This window comes from Polypterus senegalus, unplaced genomic scaffold (genome assembly GCF_016835505.1).
Source record: "Polypterus senegalus isolate Bchr_013 unplaced genomic scaffold, ASM1683550v1 scaffold_1792, whole genome shotgun sequence".
In the NCBI taxonomy this organism is placed as follows: Eukaryota; Metazoa; Chordata; class Cladistia; order Polypteriformes; family Polypteridae; genus Polypterus; species Polypterus senegalus.
This window is the reverse complement of record NW_024379768.1, coordinates 8,394-24,082: the sequence shown is the minus strand read 5'-3', so window position 1 is coordinate 24,082 and position 15,689 is coordinate 8,394. Positions and strand designations below refer to the sequence as shown.

At 35.1% G+C, this 15,689-nt stretch overlaps 1 protein-coding gene across 1 annotated transcript; it reads left to right on the top strand.

Annotated features, from left to right (window-relative positions):
* Positions 1-333: 333 nt before the first annotated feature.
* Positions 334-14,628, top strand: psme2 (proteasome activator subunit 2). Its single transcript, XM_039742690.1, has 11 exons — positions 334-349; positions 1,882-1,943; positions 3,293-3,355; positions 3,586-3,669; positions 4,022-4,067; positions 7,206-7,303; positions 10,487-10,555; positions 10,634-10,701; positions 10,787-10,841; positions 14,146-14,232; positions 14,405-14,628. Exons 1-11 carry the CDS (start codon positions 334-336, stop codon positions 14,483-14,485), a joined length of 729 nt encoding a protein of 242 aa, XP_039598624.1. The 3' UTR covers positions 14,486-14,628.
* Positions 14,629-15,689: the final 1,061 nt, after the last annotated feature.

The following is a 15,689-nucleotide window of genomic DNA, read 5'->3' as shown; positions in this document are numbered from 1 at the left end:
GATTACTAAGTGGAGTAGAGGTGGATTCCTTAAAGGCAGAGTAACAGGTCTTTGATGAGCCAGAATTCTTGCTGATTGCCAGGTGTTCAAATACTTATGTGCAGCAGTGCAATACAAATAAATTCTGTACAAATCATACAATGTGATTTCCTGAATTTTTTTTTTTTACATTCTGTCTCTCACAGTGGGAATGCACCTACAATGTGAATTTCAGACCCCTCCATGATTTCTAAGTGGGAGAACTTGCAAAATCGCAGGTTGTTCAAATACTTATGTTCCTCACTGTATGTTTGCCCTTTTTCTGGTAGCCAATATTGTGTTGCCTATTGGAGCATGGGCAGTGTGAAGGGTTAGCAGGTATGGTGAGTTTAGCTGCACTCTCTGCCATTCTGTTTTTCTTTTTTATTCCGTCTTGGTACATAAAACATGAGACATCAGTCAGATAAACCTCTGTTCTGTTTGTGAGGTCCAAAGCCCCCGTGTTCCATATTTCTCATCGCTGGATTATGTGCATTATACTTTAGATAAGCATTGATTGTCAGTTCTCATGTGCACTCAGCCCAACAACTCAAGACAAAATGAAATGAGTCATGGACTAGTTGGACTAAGTTGCTGGACATGTCATATTACATGACTAGTGTTGTGGGAGCGCACTGCTGACTGCCTCCAACTCTCTAAGATTATGTGAACATTATGACTGAAAATCACTGGAATGGTTTTGTGACGCAGCCTTTAGTCAATATAGCCTGTCTACACTAATGTTTATTGATTGTGCCTAATTTTAATATAAAAAGTTGTTGGACAATGGCTCTGATTCCCGAGAAAATTCACACAGGTGGCATAGTGGTGGCACTGCTGCCTCGTAGTAAGAAGAACATGGATTCCCATCCCGGGTCCACTTTGCATTTAGAGCATATTGAGTAGTAAGAATAGTAGCACTATATTAATGTGAGGAATTATTTAGTATTCTTAACTTTCACTCTGTGTACAATGCTAAATGAAGATCCCAGTGCTAGATACACAGCTTAACCTCTGACCTTTTACAGAGTCAGTACAATGATGTCTGACCTTCAACCATCTGAGATTTTGAAAACACTGTCTGCTTCATTAAGGCAATACAAATGTGTAATACAATATATTATAAGGTTCCTGTCCAAGGGGCTCAGTTAGATGTGTCTTTATGCAGCCTGAGAGGTGATAGTTCAGAAAAATAACATAGCTTCTCACTTTTTACAGGATGTACAGAGACATCTGCATCACAACATATATACACTATACTATATTTCAAGAAAATAATACCCCACCTCACACACTATAATTCTTTACTCTCTGTGCTCTCTAGGTGCATTGTGGAATTCTTGACAACCCACTTACCACAGACAAAGTTCGTTGGTTTACTGTCAGTGTACATTACAGAGCCATTTCATTTTAGTCTTTGCTGAAAGCCCCGCACCTCAAAGAACATTTTTCCCTCTGAAGTTGTACGCAGCCTAGATATGTAGCTTCATCCTTAACACAAGTTTAATTTTTGTTAATCATTGTGAAATTTCACACAGTATGTCTGGGGTGCTGCTGTGGGCTGGTGCCCTGCCCAGGGTTTGTTTCCTGCCTTGCATCCTGTGTTGGCTGGGATTAGCTCCAGCAGACCCCCGTGACTCTGTAGTTAGGATATAGCAGGTTGGATGATGGATAGATGGATGGATGTCTGGGGTGGCTAGTCTGTCATTGGGCTACAGAAGTCATATGTCTTTAGTTTAATCCATTTATTGTCAGATTTTAATTACAAGTTTACAGTAGGGCTGGTCCTTAACCACATCACTAAGGATGGGATTTTGGGCGATTACATAAATGTAAAGATTTGCATTTTTTGCTTTATTCCAGCAACAATTGCTTATCTTTTTTTAATTCAGGTTGATTCCTATTGTAAAAATCTTTGTCAACAGGTAAGTTGAACTTTTTTTTTTTTAAGATTAAACCATTGTTGGATTCCAATGATTATAATATATGTACACATTGAAAGCAATGCTTGTGTCTCAGTAATTGTAGATGTATGTTATCAGTTACTCTGGGATGTTACTTTTACATAATTTACCCTCACCAACAAGACTGTATATCTGTGCTCTGAATGAGGAATTTCCAGATATGTGGACTGTGAGAGGTGGACCAGTAGTCTGGCCTATGAGAAATCTTGATCTAATGCCCCAGGATGTTTTTAATATGGCCTTGTGTAAAAAAAAACAGTGTAGAGTATGTGGATATGATTAATTGATCTATTATTTGATCCATTGATTTAAAGCAAAGTTTCTTTAGCGCAGGTGAATTTTCTCACGTTTAATTGTTATTCATTGGTATTCATTGTAATATAATTTTTTTCGAACACCCCTCATTCTTCCTTTTTATTAGGGATACTTAATATAGCTGATCTGTAGACTATGCAACATTCCACCAATGGAACAGGGTCAATTTTCATGACTGGCTCTCCAGACTTGCTAAAAAATATTCTTGAACTAAACTACCTACCATAGATCAGCTACAGAAAAAGTCACTTTTGGCATGATTGACTGTTCCAGGATGGGAACAGAGTACAGCTTGGATGTTTTTGTGGCTGTGGAAACTACTTGGCATTGAGCCCGTTACAGTATGATAATGTAATGGACTGATTCCTGTTTTCTGCCTTGTGTCCAGTGCTGCCAGCACTTAAGCAGTTTGAGAATGTTGTTATAATTATTTTAGATTTTATGAAAAAAAAATTACCTGTTGTTTTGTGTCATATTTTTGCCAGTATTACCATTTTTAAATAATTATGCATTTTAAGGGGAGATTTTCCTGTAACTAACACCAGGGCTAATGTTGGTGCGTTCTTGTGCCTGGTGTTTTCAGCCTTAATAACTCTGATCTGAAATAAGTAGACTTGTGTTTGAAAAGATGGAAGTTTCGCTGTAAGTAATTTTTCAATATCTATGAGCAGGAGCTTTTAAATTTTCTTTAATTAAAGTTTAACAGTAACAAAAATGGTAATGTTACTATATCTTTTGGATATAGTCACAATTTATTAGGACAATAAAAAAACTGCATTTTAAAATGTAAACCATTTGCATATTAATAAGCCTTACACATATAATATACAATGTGTACATAGTTTCATGTGCATATAATAATAATCATTTTAATCCAAGAGGAAATGTGTTATTGATAAATTATATTTTCCTTTGCATACTGTCTACTAATAATCCTTTTAATCCAAGAGGAAATGTGTTATTGATAAATTATATTTTCCTTTTTTTTTTTTTAGGCAGAAGAACTTTTTTCTACATTTATACCTCAAAAAATAACTCAGCTTGACAATTTCCTAAAGGTAAACTTAACTGAATGTTCACTTTATATTTTGTTGTATGTCACATTGCTTAAGCTGACCATGTAATGTGGAAGCTCACAAATGAGTATGACTCTAGTTACAGACGGTGGGTCACAAGACAGTCTGTACATGAATACAAGGGTCTAATTATAGCTGTAGAAGATGCTGGGCTTATTAGGTTATTCTGTGTAACAGTATTGTTACTGATTTCTAGAATATCTTAATTTCAGGAAGAAGATGTAAATGTTCAGGACTTGACTAGCATTCATGCACCGCTGGATATTCCTATTCCTGACCCACCTAAAGAAGATGAGGTAATGTTATAAAGTGATTTTCCACTTTTAACTTTTACACCAGGATCACACGTTTTTATATTTCACCTGCTTTTACTGCATTCATGTAAATAAACTCAAAGCTAAAACTCAACCTTTCCTGGTGATGTATTTTTAAATTTGGTCAATACATTTTATGAATTTGATGAAGGCTTTATAATTATCTAAACGTTAACAGCCTGATGTTAGTTAATCTCTAAAGAGTGGAAAAATTACATGCACAAATGTTTGCTTGCTTATAGTCCAATTAGATCATGTAGTTTTTGTCAGTACTTCTATTGAATTATTTTGCTTTATGTAGTTTTATAATATTTTCCCTTTTTAAATGTCATAGGACATGGAGACAGACAAGGATGATGATAAAGAAAAGAAAAAAGAAGGTAAAAGTTCAAAGCATAATTATTCAAACAGGCCAAATTAACATAAAAATGCTTATCCTAATAATTCTAATTGCTATACCTAATGGTTGCAGGAAACAAATATAAATATATCTTGGCTACACCATAACACATTGTTTTTTTGGTAAGTGTTAAAGCATATTTTGTGAGTTGCAATAAATGATGAGGTGTGTTATGCACCTGAACACTTACCTTAGGTCAGAGATACAGGCTACAATCATGTCACCACTTTATAACCCGCTTAATCCAGACTAGGGTTGCAGGGGTTGCTGGAGCCTGTTCCAGCTAGCGTAGGGCACAAGACAGGAACAAGTCCTAGACTGGATACCATTCCATCTCTGAGTGAACACACACACTGATTTAGCCTTGCCAATTCACCTAACTTGCATGTCTTTGGACTATGGGAGGAAACGTAGACAGACACAAAGAATATGCAAACTCCTTGCAGGGAGGAGCTGGGATGCAAACATTGATCATACTGCGAGGCAGCAATGCTACCACCCAGGCTACAATCATATTTTTTTCAAATTGTTTTCATTTTTCTGTCCAAGCATTAAATTTCAGAGTTTCAAACACAAAGAATCAGTAATAGAACAGTTTTCTTAACTGCAAACTTGAGCAGTTTCCCTGTTCATCACTGCATTTACAGACATGCATACTACACATTTTCATCTATTTCATCTCTTCTTGCCTGCCAATAAGTCTTTTTTTATTCACTTTTTTCTGTTCTCTAGAATTCATCTGTCTGTGGTTATATTTTATGTCCCACGTTAATTGATTTAGGAGTTGTCCTAAAAGAAGTACTAAAACCAATGCATGATGCTCTCTTTAAGCTATCTGCTGGAGCTGTTGGATCTTTCCAGACAATGATATCGTAAAATCTGTCCAAGATTAGACCCTAATTATAAATGATTCTGGGCAGCTCTGGCCTCACTCGGGCATATGTTTTGTGATTAAAGCACTTTTGGGAAAATTATTTTTTCTTACCTCTCAGATGTTGTAACATTTATAATCATACCAGATGTTCTTACAATAGTCAGTCCGCCATTCTCCAACCCGCTATATCCTAACACAGGGTCACTGGAGCCAATCCCAGCTAGCACAGGGCGCAAGGCAGGAATAAATCCTGGATAGAGCGCCAGCCCACCGCAGGTCACACACATGCACACACTAGGGATGATGTAGGATCACCAATACACCTAGCCTGCATGTCTTTGGAAACCCACTCGGGGAAGACCCGGGAAGCGAACCCAGGTCTCCTTACTGCCACCGTGCCGCCCTCTTACAATAGTCTTTGGGTTAAATCAGACAAGATTAAATTAGCTAGTGATAAAATTACCATTATTTCCTACATTATATTGATAGTACATCAACAAATTCTGCTCAGTTGGAAGAATCTTAATGCACTTGCCATATCTCAGTGATGTTTTGTATGATCTAAAACTGGAAAAAAATCTTTTCCTTACATGGAAATGTGCAGAGCTCTTGAGAATTCAGCAGGATTTCATTATTGTTATTCTAACAAGTCTGGCACTCCTACCTCTGTCTCTGTTAAACATCTTATTGTTTTAAATACTATTATAATGTATATAATGCAGTTTTTTAGTTACTAGTTAGTTCTCTGTTTGTGTTTTGGGTTTTATGCTATGTTCATTGGAAGTTGGATGTTGACTGCATTCTTTTGAAACATTCAAAAAGCCAGTATGGATGCCTCCAGGAAAACCTTTTGTTGTGTTTGCACTTTCAAAATGTAGACAGCTACTGAATAAGCTGGTAACCATATTACACAGTACATACAAACACTGTAGCAACCTGTCCACAGATAGAAATTGGACAGTACTATGTGTACGATTGATTTAATGAGACACATATAGACAGAACAGGGAATAAATAATACTACAGCTTTCACTTACTATTGGTTCGTGGTGCCTCCATCTTGGATTTCAAGGTTGGGTGTGATGAGGCATCTCTTTCCCAACTTTCTGAGTGGGAAATCAGAAATTCCAACTTCTCAATTCAAGTAGAAGACACAGCATTAATGTAGCTTACAAGTAAAAATTATTTTTACGTGATATATGGCATCCATTGTAATTCTGGTTCATATTTTAAATCTTGTAATTTTGTTTTACTGAAACTTGTTTTTGATTGCCATTTTATAAAATGTCTTCTAGAATGCACAGGTTTGGATCAACTTAAAAATTTACAAATTAAGCTATACGTTACTTCCTTTTGAAAAGAAAATGCTCAAAATCCATTGACATCAAAGATTTCATGAACATCATGAAATAAGAAAAATAAGCTGACAAAACATGTTTTCTAATTACAGTATGTTATTTCTATTTTACCTTGTCCTGTTTACCATCAGATAGTGTTAGACATAAATCCTTACAGAACACTTCTCAGCACTTCATGTTTCATTTCATTATTGTCAGTGACTTTTTCTGTTTTAAGATGAAAGTTGTCAATATTAAATTGAATTGTGTTTATATTGAAGATAAACTTTGTATAATAGAAATGGGCACTGTACATTTTTGATGCTGTCTTCAGTATTTGGGTGTGTGTCTCTTGGTTCGCATAAACATACTTGTAGCACCTATACCTAATGAAACATTCACTCAAGGCGCTGTACGCCTCCTTTATTGTACAGCTTTATTTATCTTTAAACCTGGGTTGTGGAGTTTAAAAGGGACTGTTTACTTGTTAAGTATTATAAAGAGTTGAACTATGCAACTTGTGATCCAGAATTCAGTAACTTGGAAACTAGACTGTTATCCAGTAGAAATAGATTCCACAGCTACACGTTAAACCAAATTTATATTAGAAATGACACATCATATTATAATACATTTCCATTTTAAGATTAATATCTCCTCTACTTTATATAAGTGCAGTATAATACATATACACTAAATGGTGCTTCCTCAGTTTTTGTTTCTGCAGTTTACAGAGACATTAAAATGTCTTGTGTAATTATGTCACTGAAAGTTTTTGATGAATCTAGAATGGTGTTTTTAAATAGAATATTCTCTTTTCAGTGGTCTCTGTTAATATGAAATATTGAAAAAGGTAATTACTGTGAGCCCGACTGACATGTAAAATTGATCATACATTTTTCTGTAGCTCCTAAATGTGGTTTCATAAAAGGAAATGAGAAACTTTTGTCCCTTTTGAATCGGGTTAAACCAGAAGTTTGGACCTTGAAGGAGACATGCATTCTGGTAAGAAGAAAATAATGTTGAGGTTCTCTTACATACATTTGTGTGATTTTCATAGTTTTTATGTCAATACTTTTCACTTGCTATAAGTCAGGGTTACTCTGGCAAAAGTGGCTGCAATAGAGGCACATTAATTTTTGCTTTTTTAAAATAAGATGTTAAAAACAAATTGAAATTTAAGCAATGTATATATGAAGATGAGATAAAAATGAAATCAAATGAAGGCTATTAGATTTTTAAAAATATGACCATTTAAGTAACATCAAGTTAACGTAACATTCTCGGTCATGCTTAATCCAGTTTAAGGTTATGAAGAGACCAGAACCTATCCCAGTAGCTCAGGGAGCAAGGCAGGACATAACTCTGAACAGGGCAGCTGTCTCACATACAACAGCATTCACACAAGGAGCAGTGTGGGATGTGAAATAAAAGTAACCTTAATGACTTTGAGTATGTTAGAAGAAAACCTGTACATATGTGATGTGAATGTGCAAACGCCATATAAACAACGCCTGGGTGTGGGTTTTAAACCACAGATGCTGGATCTGTGAGATAGCAGGATTTACAAAAACTGCATAATATTTATAAGGAAAATGAATATTCTTCTGATGTAATGTTTACAACAAATATTCACAATTTTTCAGTCTCCTTTAGTAATTGCCTTTCATTGTCCCAAGAGGATCCTCATTGAGTCATACACTGTACCTTGCCTCAGACAGGTTGCCAAGACATTTACTGCTTTTGTCTCTGTATTTAGAGCTGCTGTGTTTCATGAGCATTTCACATTTAAGTGTGGAGGTGCTGCATATTGTAAACATTTATTCGTCTTTTAGGAATGTCTTTTAGACCTTCAAAGAAGGAACATATTGGGATTATTCACATAACCCAATCATCCCCCCCCTTTATTTCATAGTTTCTCAGTGCTCTGGCAGTAGGTTCACTATAAAAACTATTAAGGACAAAGGACGAAAGCACTACTAATAGCCCTCTTGTATGGGTGCCACATTTAGAGTGGTGTGTCTTAATCAAAAAAGCAGAAGTTATAAATTTACTGCAGAGCTTTAACATTATAGTGAGCCTCTGATATCTATTCCTAATGTGTAAGGGTCTTGGAACTGTCCACATGACCAAAGAAGTACTGATAGAAATAAAACTACCTACTACACAGGGATTGGAGAAATAGAAGACAATCAGGATAAATTGTGCAATCATTGCATGCTTATTTTGATATGGATTCATGATTTAGGAAATAAGACAATGTCTTGGATTCAATGTTTGATGGGGCAAAATAATAGGTTCCACAAATATGTATAAAAACAGTTCAGAACTGAAATCCCTTATACTGTATGAATGTGTATAGTAGTTGCAACAATTCAAATAAAGGTAACGGATTAAGTAATTCAATTAATAATTCCTCCATTGATCTTTACAGATTTATAGTTCAGCTGTTGGTTATTCCATTGCAATCTCACTGAGACTTAATAATTGGTAAAATTAACAAGTAGTCAAGGTGTTTCCATTGTCTGTCACACATTTAAACATACTGTAGGTTTCTCAGGTTGCTGTTGATAATGACACATTGTGTGTTGCCATCTAGTGGCCTTTACTAAATCAAGTTAGTGTTTTTATACCTGCTATATTTCTAGTCTTTTTACTTTAAAAATGCTTGTTTTATAAGTTGAACAAAAGGACATTTATATACATATATCACATTTCCATATTCTAAAAATATAGATTATGACTAAATTAATATACAGTATACATCAAGACCCGAGTGCAGCAGGTTGTTTCGTCATGTAGTGGGTGCAGCAACACACTGTACCAGTACATGCTCCCCAACATGACTTGACTTGATACATCAAGAGAGAGAGGTTAGGAGCACATGCTGGTACAGTGCATTGCTGCACCCATCGCATGACAAACCAACTCAGGATCCCAGGTTAGGATCTGAGAGTAGCCATGCCACGGGTGACGCCTCTGCCCCACACTAGTTCAGATGGAGTGGAACAGTGTGAGGTTTTTTATGGTGGCTGGAGAATACATCAGGGAACACATTTTTTTATTGTTGCTGCAACTCAATTACATTGTTAGTTTGTTCTTTTTTTTATTTCAGTTTACTTAAAGCAGATGTATCTCTCTAGTTTCTGTTTTTTAGTAAAATAAATTGGGATTGCTTTAGTTCTGAAAAGTGTATCAGCTCCCACCAAGCAACAGTAGGCAGAACTTCCTTTGAAATTAACTGGTTGCTAAAACAAAAATACTTTACAGTAGTTACATTTTGCGTGAACAGACAACATGCTGGCAACTCATTTGGTTAATTTTTGACCTCACAATTTTGAATGTTGAATCTGCTAACAAAAGAGACATTGAGACAGAAGTGCTCCCACATTTAATAAAAACGTTTAGTGTAAGGTTATTCCTAGAGAGAACATGTACTACTCCAGGATCAAATAATTTTTCTTAAAAAATGTAAATATGCTTTGTCCTTAAAATATTGGAATGATGTTTCATATGAGGAATTAACTTATTATTGCTGTGAGTCACTTTTTTTTCATCATTTATGTTCTTACAAATAACAAATGGAAAATATTTTATTAATGATACAATCTAGATACCAAGCCTCTCCCGTTGCTGCATTATTTAAAAATGTACCTAAAGCGTGCATGATAACATGAGTTTCAGTTCAGTTCATGGTATATTTTATCATTTAAGAAGTAGAAGTGACAGCTGAAGATTACATTCATGTAAACCTCAAATTTAAAGCAAGCTTGTTCCAGTTATGGAATGTAGTGATTAAATATACTTTAATAGAGCATGTTTCTGTTAATATAAAGTGGGAAAATGTAGAGGGATAAGTAAAATCTTTGGAAGAATATTAAAAAGAACATACCCTTGAAACTTAGTGTTGGAGAAAGCAGACCTAGATATGAAAGATCTTTGGCAGAATGGGAAAATGGAACACAATTTTTTAATTTATTCATTGATGTTTCAGATTTTGAGTAGACAAACATATCTTTAGATTTAAATAGTATAGGTAGGTAAACAACAGATGAATGAGACTATTTTTGAAAAGTAATTTTATATTATAAAAAATGAAAAATTGATAGATGTACATATAAATAAATTTCATTGTACTTTACACTTTTTATTGTTTTATGTATTTTCTCACCACTCTGTTTATTTAAGGTTACCACCTGGATTCAGCACATGATTCCAAAAATTGAAGATGGAAATGATTTTGGAGTTGCTATCCAGGTACTTCATGAGATTCAAATGGTCTGGACTGTAAAATTTCCAGGAGCAAAAATTCATAGTCTGTTTTTTGACTTTTAGGAGAAGATCCTTGAACGCATAACTGCAGTGAAGACTAAAGTGGATGGCTTCCAGACCAACATCTCCAAGTGAGAAGATTAAACTTGTTGTGAACCAGAGAAGTAGTTAAAATGCCTTTAACTAATATAATAAGCAATTTTTCTATACTCGCAGGTATTTCTCAGAACGAGGAGATGCAGTTGCCAAAGCATCCAAGGAAACACATGTGGTGAGTAACACAAGGTTTGTCTTTATGCAGTAAGTTTCTTTAAGACAATGACTTAATTGAATAGTGACAATTTCAAGTACCATAAATAATATCTTCCATATGGCAAAAAAGTGATCTTCAGTAGTACCTCATTATGTCTTTGTATCTTCCTTCTAATAATGGTCAACAACTCTTAATTTGATCCGTCTAAATTATCGGAGATGCTAAATACCATCATCCCACATTTACATTAATGTACGAGATGCCAGTGCAATTCCATCACTTCATTATTCCCAACTCTGATAGAAAAACCTGTTGTTCTAATATCCAGGTTACTAAGAAAACTAACAAAATCTGCACATCAGATTTCCGGAGGTTGGCCTTCTGTAAATTGTATACAGACTTGGGGGTAAAAAAAAAAGTAAGCATGTTGATTGGAGGGATCTTGTGGAAGTCAACATAAACTGCTCTTAGCTTGAATAATGCATACCATGTAGGTTCTAAGCTAGAAACTCCACAGCCATTTCTCATAGGTTGTGCGATATTTGTTAAAATTGAGCCTGCTTTTTGGCTTTTCAAGAATGGCATGATAGAGTTAAACAGTGTCTGCACTACTACTTTTTCATTTAAAAAAAGAGGAGGAAATTGATGTCCATTTTCACCTTTCTTCTACACTATTCTGGTGTTTTCAACTACTAGAAACTGATATTTTTGAAAATGCTCTTCAGAGCTGTGTATTTCTGAAAACGCCAGCTTAGTGTTGCAGTGTGGATAGGTGAAAGTACTGAATTTTGAAAATGCAGGTTGTAATTATACTATGATTGATTTGTGCTTATTATGTTGCCCTACTATGATTGGATCCAGTTTATTACAATGTCTCAGTCCATGACTAGTCACCCTTCACAGAACAACACTATATTCCGTGGTAGAGGAGTTGCTTACCATGTTGCTTGTTGCACTATTATTTGTATGCATCCGAATTGCATTGTGTACAGTTTGAATGCTGCATACATGTGCAAAATGCAAATAATTTAGCAGTTGCTATAGTTTTGTGATAAATCCCATTTACCCTGAATACCCAGTATAGGCCAACAGCTACATCATATGCATTTTTGGCTGTCTAGGTGAAAATACTTTCATAAATGATGAGAACATGCTAGTGTGAGAAGAGATCATTTTCACTTTAAAATGCCATTTTAAATAAAAACATAATAATGTAGATGTAGTGATAAGGTGAATTAAAGAAGAAAAGAGTTTTTTTTTCCACAGAATGGTCGTTGTGTTTTAAAAATTGCCAATTTACACCAACATTCCTGGTACACAGAGTACCTCTCTATAATTTTCCCAAAACACAACTCTGATCAAATTCATTGTGTCAGAATTGTGACCTTTTTGAAAATCCTTGCCTTTCTAAAACAAGTATTTGATTGACAAAGCAACTCGCCAGTTCTTTCTTTTTTATTTCTTTCTGGAGACTTAATTCTCCCCCTTTGTACAAGCAATTCTACCACACTTACATAAAAGCCATGTGCAGAACTCCAGAGGATGTCGTTATCAAACACCACTGCCCTAAAGATACAAGTGTTCTGGCTTCAGGCAAATTAAAGCAGAAACGTTTTCAGAAGAAAAGGAATGTATAATTAAATTGTGCCAGTGAACTGGAGACCACACCACGTAATTAACCTGTAAGTCGACTTTATGTGAAATGATCTATATGTAATGTGCCTTGACCAAAAAAGATTAATTATTTAAAGCTCTGCATACCCTTTAAACTATTAATTATTTAAAGCTCTGCATACCCTTTAAACTAGGAAGAACTGAGTCAATCTTCAGATCTGTATGCTACAACAGTGAACTCCTGAGAAAGACCAGAAGTCAGATGCCATTTTATGTAAAAATGCAACTTATTAAAAAAAAATGGTGCTTTATATATTTTGAAAACCACACCCAATTAGTATTTACATAAAGTGACAACCAACATGGAAATAATGTTAAGTCAAATTAAAATACTGCATTTTATATTAAAAAGTAATAGTCTATACTGGAGATGAATATGGCAAACTTCACTTAAAATGCATCTGACAGGTGGCACTGACCCCTTTTTTCAGCATGCTAAACTATTCAAAATAATTCAGATACTGAAGTTTAATAAATATCTATTATAAGTAAAGTCTCCCTAGCCATCCATGTTCTGCACTTGCCTTTTCCATTCAAGGATCATTGGTAGCTGCAGCCTATTATGGCAGCACTTGACACAATCTTCCCCTATCCATTGCAGAGCAAACTGGTGTGGAGGTACAAACACACAAATGTGTCACAATCTAAAGTCATTTTCAAAGAAGTAAAAAAATTACATGGACAGAAAGCAATAATGTTTTAAATATGTAGGAAAAATGAATGCATTTGTAACACATTGTGGATGCTCAAGTTGATTTCAGTTTTCACAATGAAAGATTTCATAGTACAAATCTTCACATGCTATGCTGTTGTAAATCATTACCTTTTTCTGCCAAAAAAGGGAAACACTTCTACTATAAATGATAGTGTAATTAAAGCAAATATTGTGAGAATATCTCATTTTAAAAAATAATGGTGACCTTTATTTAGAAAGTTTTCTGTGTACTATATATAGTACATTGTTTTTCATCCTGTGTGCCGTAGCACTGTGGTGCTTCATGAGAGCTAACCAGGTGTGCTGTGGAAGAAATAGTGTAGTGCACCTGCATCTAAACCTGAGAGGGACCAGCTCCTCAGATGGCAGAGACCTACCCGAGGAGATGAGGACTACCTGGAGAAGCTGGCATAAAAGCATCCCTACAATCACTATATTGCAGACACAGTACTTAGAGCACATCAGACGTGTCTCCTGGTTGTTAGAGCCCATCTACCTCGGTGTAGGTTCGCCAGCAACAGGCCCAATGGATATTGGGTATACGAGTTGCCTCAGAGGCAGAGAGAGAGGCAGGTAATGGGATGAAAGGAGCTGGGAGATGCCACCTAAGTGCTCACTAAGTGTCGTGTCTGCAAATGTTGCTTTTTTACTGGACAATTGAGCACATGCATGACATATAATGTGTTTGTGGTTAGTAGAACAGTGGTGTCCCTTTGGACATTTTTGGTAACAAAAAGTGTGCCACCCCAGAAAAAAGGTTTGGAAGCACTGCTAGTGTACATATGCTAACAGCTGAAACCTCCTAAACATGTTGTTTGCATTAAACAAATTTATTCTCTGAATTCCCATTTGTCAGTTTTCTTTGATGTGCATTAATTTGTTACTCTTTTTCCTGTTGGAGATGTCATCAGAATTGTTTGTTTTCTTGCACAGATGGATTATCGTGCACTAGTGCATGAGAAGGATGAGGCAGCATACGCAGACATACGTATTATGCTGATGGATATCCGAGGCTTCTACGTGAGTACAGGCTTAACAGTAATACAGACTTGTAGGTACATAGTTTGGTAGAGCAAAAATAAAAACAATGAATGAAATAAAGAACATAATCACTATGACAGATTTTTGAACTTGCTTTTAAAATTGCATTTTGAAAAAATGCCAGTTTAATTTTCTAAAATTTTACTTTTAGGCTGAGATCTATGACATTATCAATAAAAATCAAGACAAAGTTACTAATCCTAAAGGTGAAGAGAAGCCGTCCATGTACTAAACAGCTACGAGACTGCATGATTTGCCATCTTCAACACAACACCAGTGCTGCAGTGCTTCTACCTTTTCTCCCAAACCAATCATCATTTTCAACAAGAATGTTTGCTTGCTAAATAGAAATTAAATTAAAATTTTAAAAATACATTGTATTGTTTGATTTAAATTAGTTTATTTCTAATTTGTTAAACCATTACATGCAGTTTTGGTTTGATTGGTCATGATTTAGTATATTTTAACATCTGGTAACAAAGTGGAATAGTGGATCACAAATTCTACATCCTGAGTCATTGTTTGTATCAAGTTTACATACTGTATTCTCATTTCTCCATGATGTTTCCTCCTGGTATTCAATTTTTCCTTTAATGTCACCATACCATGCAGGTTAAGTTGGTTGGCAACTCTAAACTGACCTAATATGAGTGTAGGTATGTGCATTAGTATACCCTGCAGTGAACTGCTGCTTTTCTAGTTTGGTTCTTGCCATGCACCAGATACTGCCAGGATAGGCTCTGGCTTTCTGTGTCCCAAAACCGGATTGAGAGGGTTTCAGAATATTATGTTATAGTGTCCTGATGCAAATATTTACATCCTGAATAGATAGACAAGGCAAAAAATTAGTCAGACAATCAGGTCAGTGTGGAGTAGAGATGTGTAGCGTGAAGTAAATGAATATCTGTACCTTCAGTTTGGAACATAAAGAACTTGGCAAGATGATCTTCAGTTTACCTCCTTTGCTTTTATGTTAAAAAGAAAAATAAAATAATTGCTATTCATAAGGTTTGCTGATTGACCCATTACCCTGAAAATTGCTTTCCTTTTTTTGCTTTTCTTTTATTCTAGTCTTTTGCTCCCAATACACAAATCACCTCTTTCGGTTTCTGCTCATCTTATGCTCCCATGCCACTAATTTAATTTAGTTCTAGCGTGGTTTCCTCTTTCTCAGGAGAAACTCTTGCGTATAAACATGAGCTGTCAATTGAATAAATACAATTCCCAGGTATTTTTTTATTTTGATTTTTATATATTGTGGGCACTGAATTCAAAAATGAAAATCCGTTTTCTCCATCATGTAACGTTTAAAAAAAACAAAAAAAAAAACTGTCAATCACAGTTTTTATTTTTTGCATTATAATTAATTAAATGTCAGAATTTTATTTAAATGATAATTTGTTTGAATTTCATATTTTTTAATATTAATATTTGTT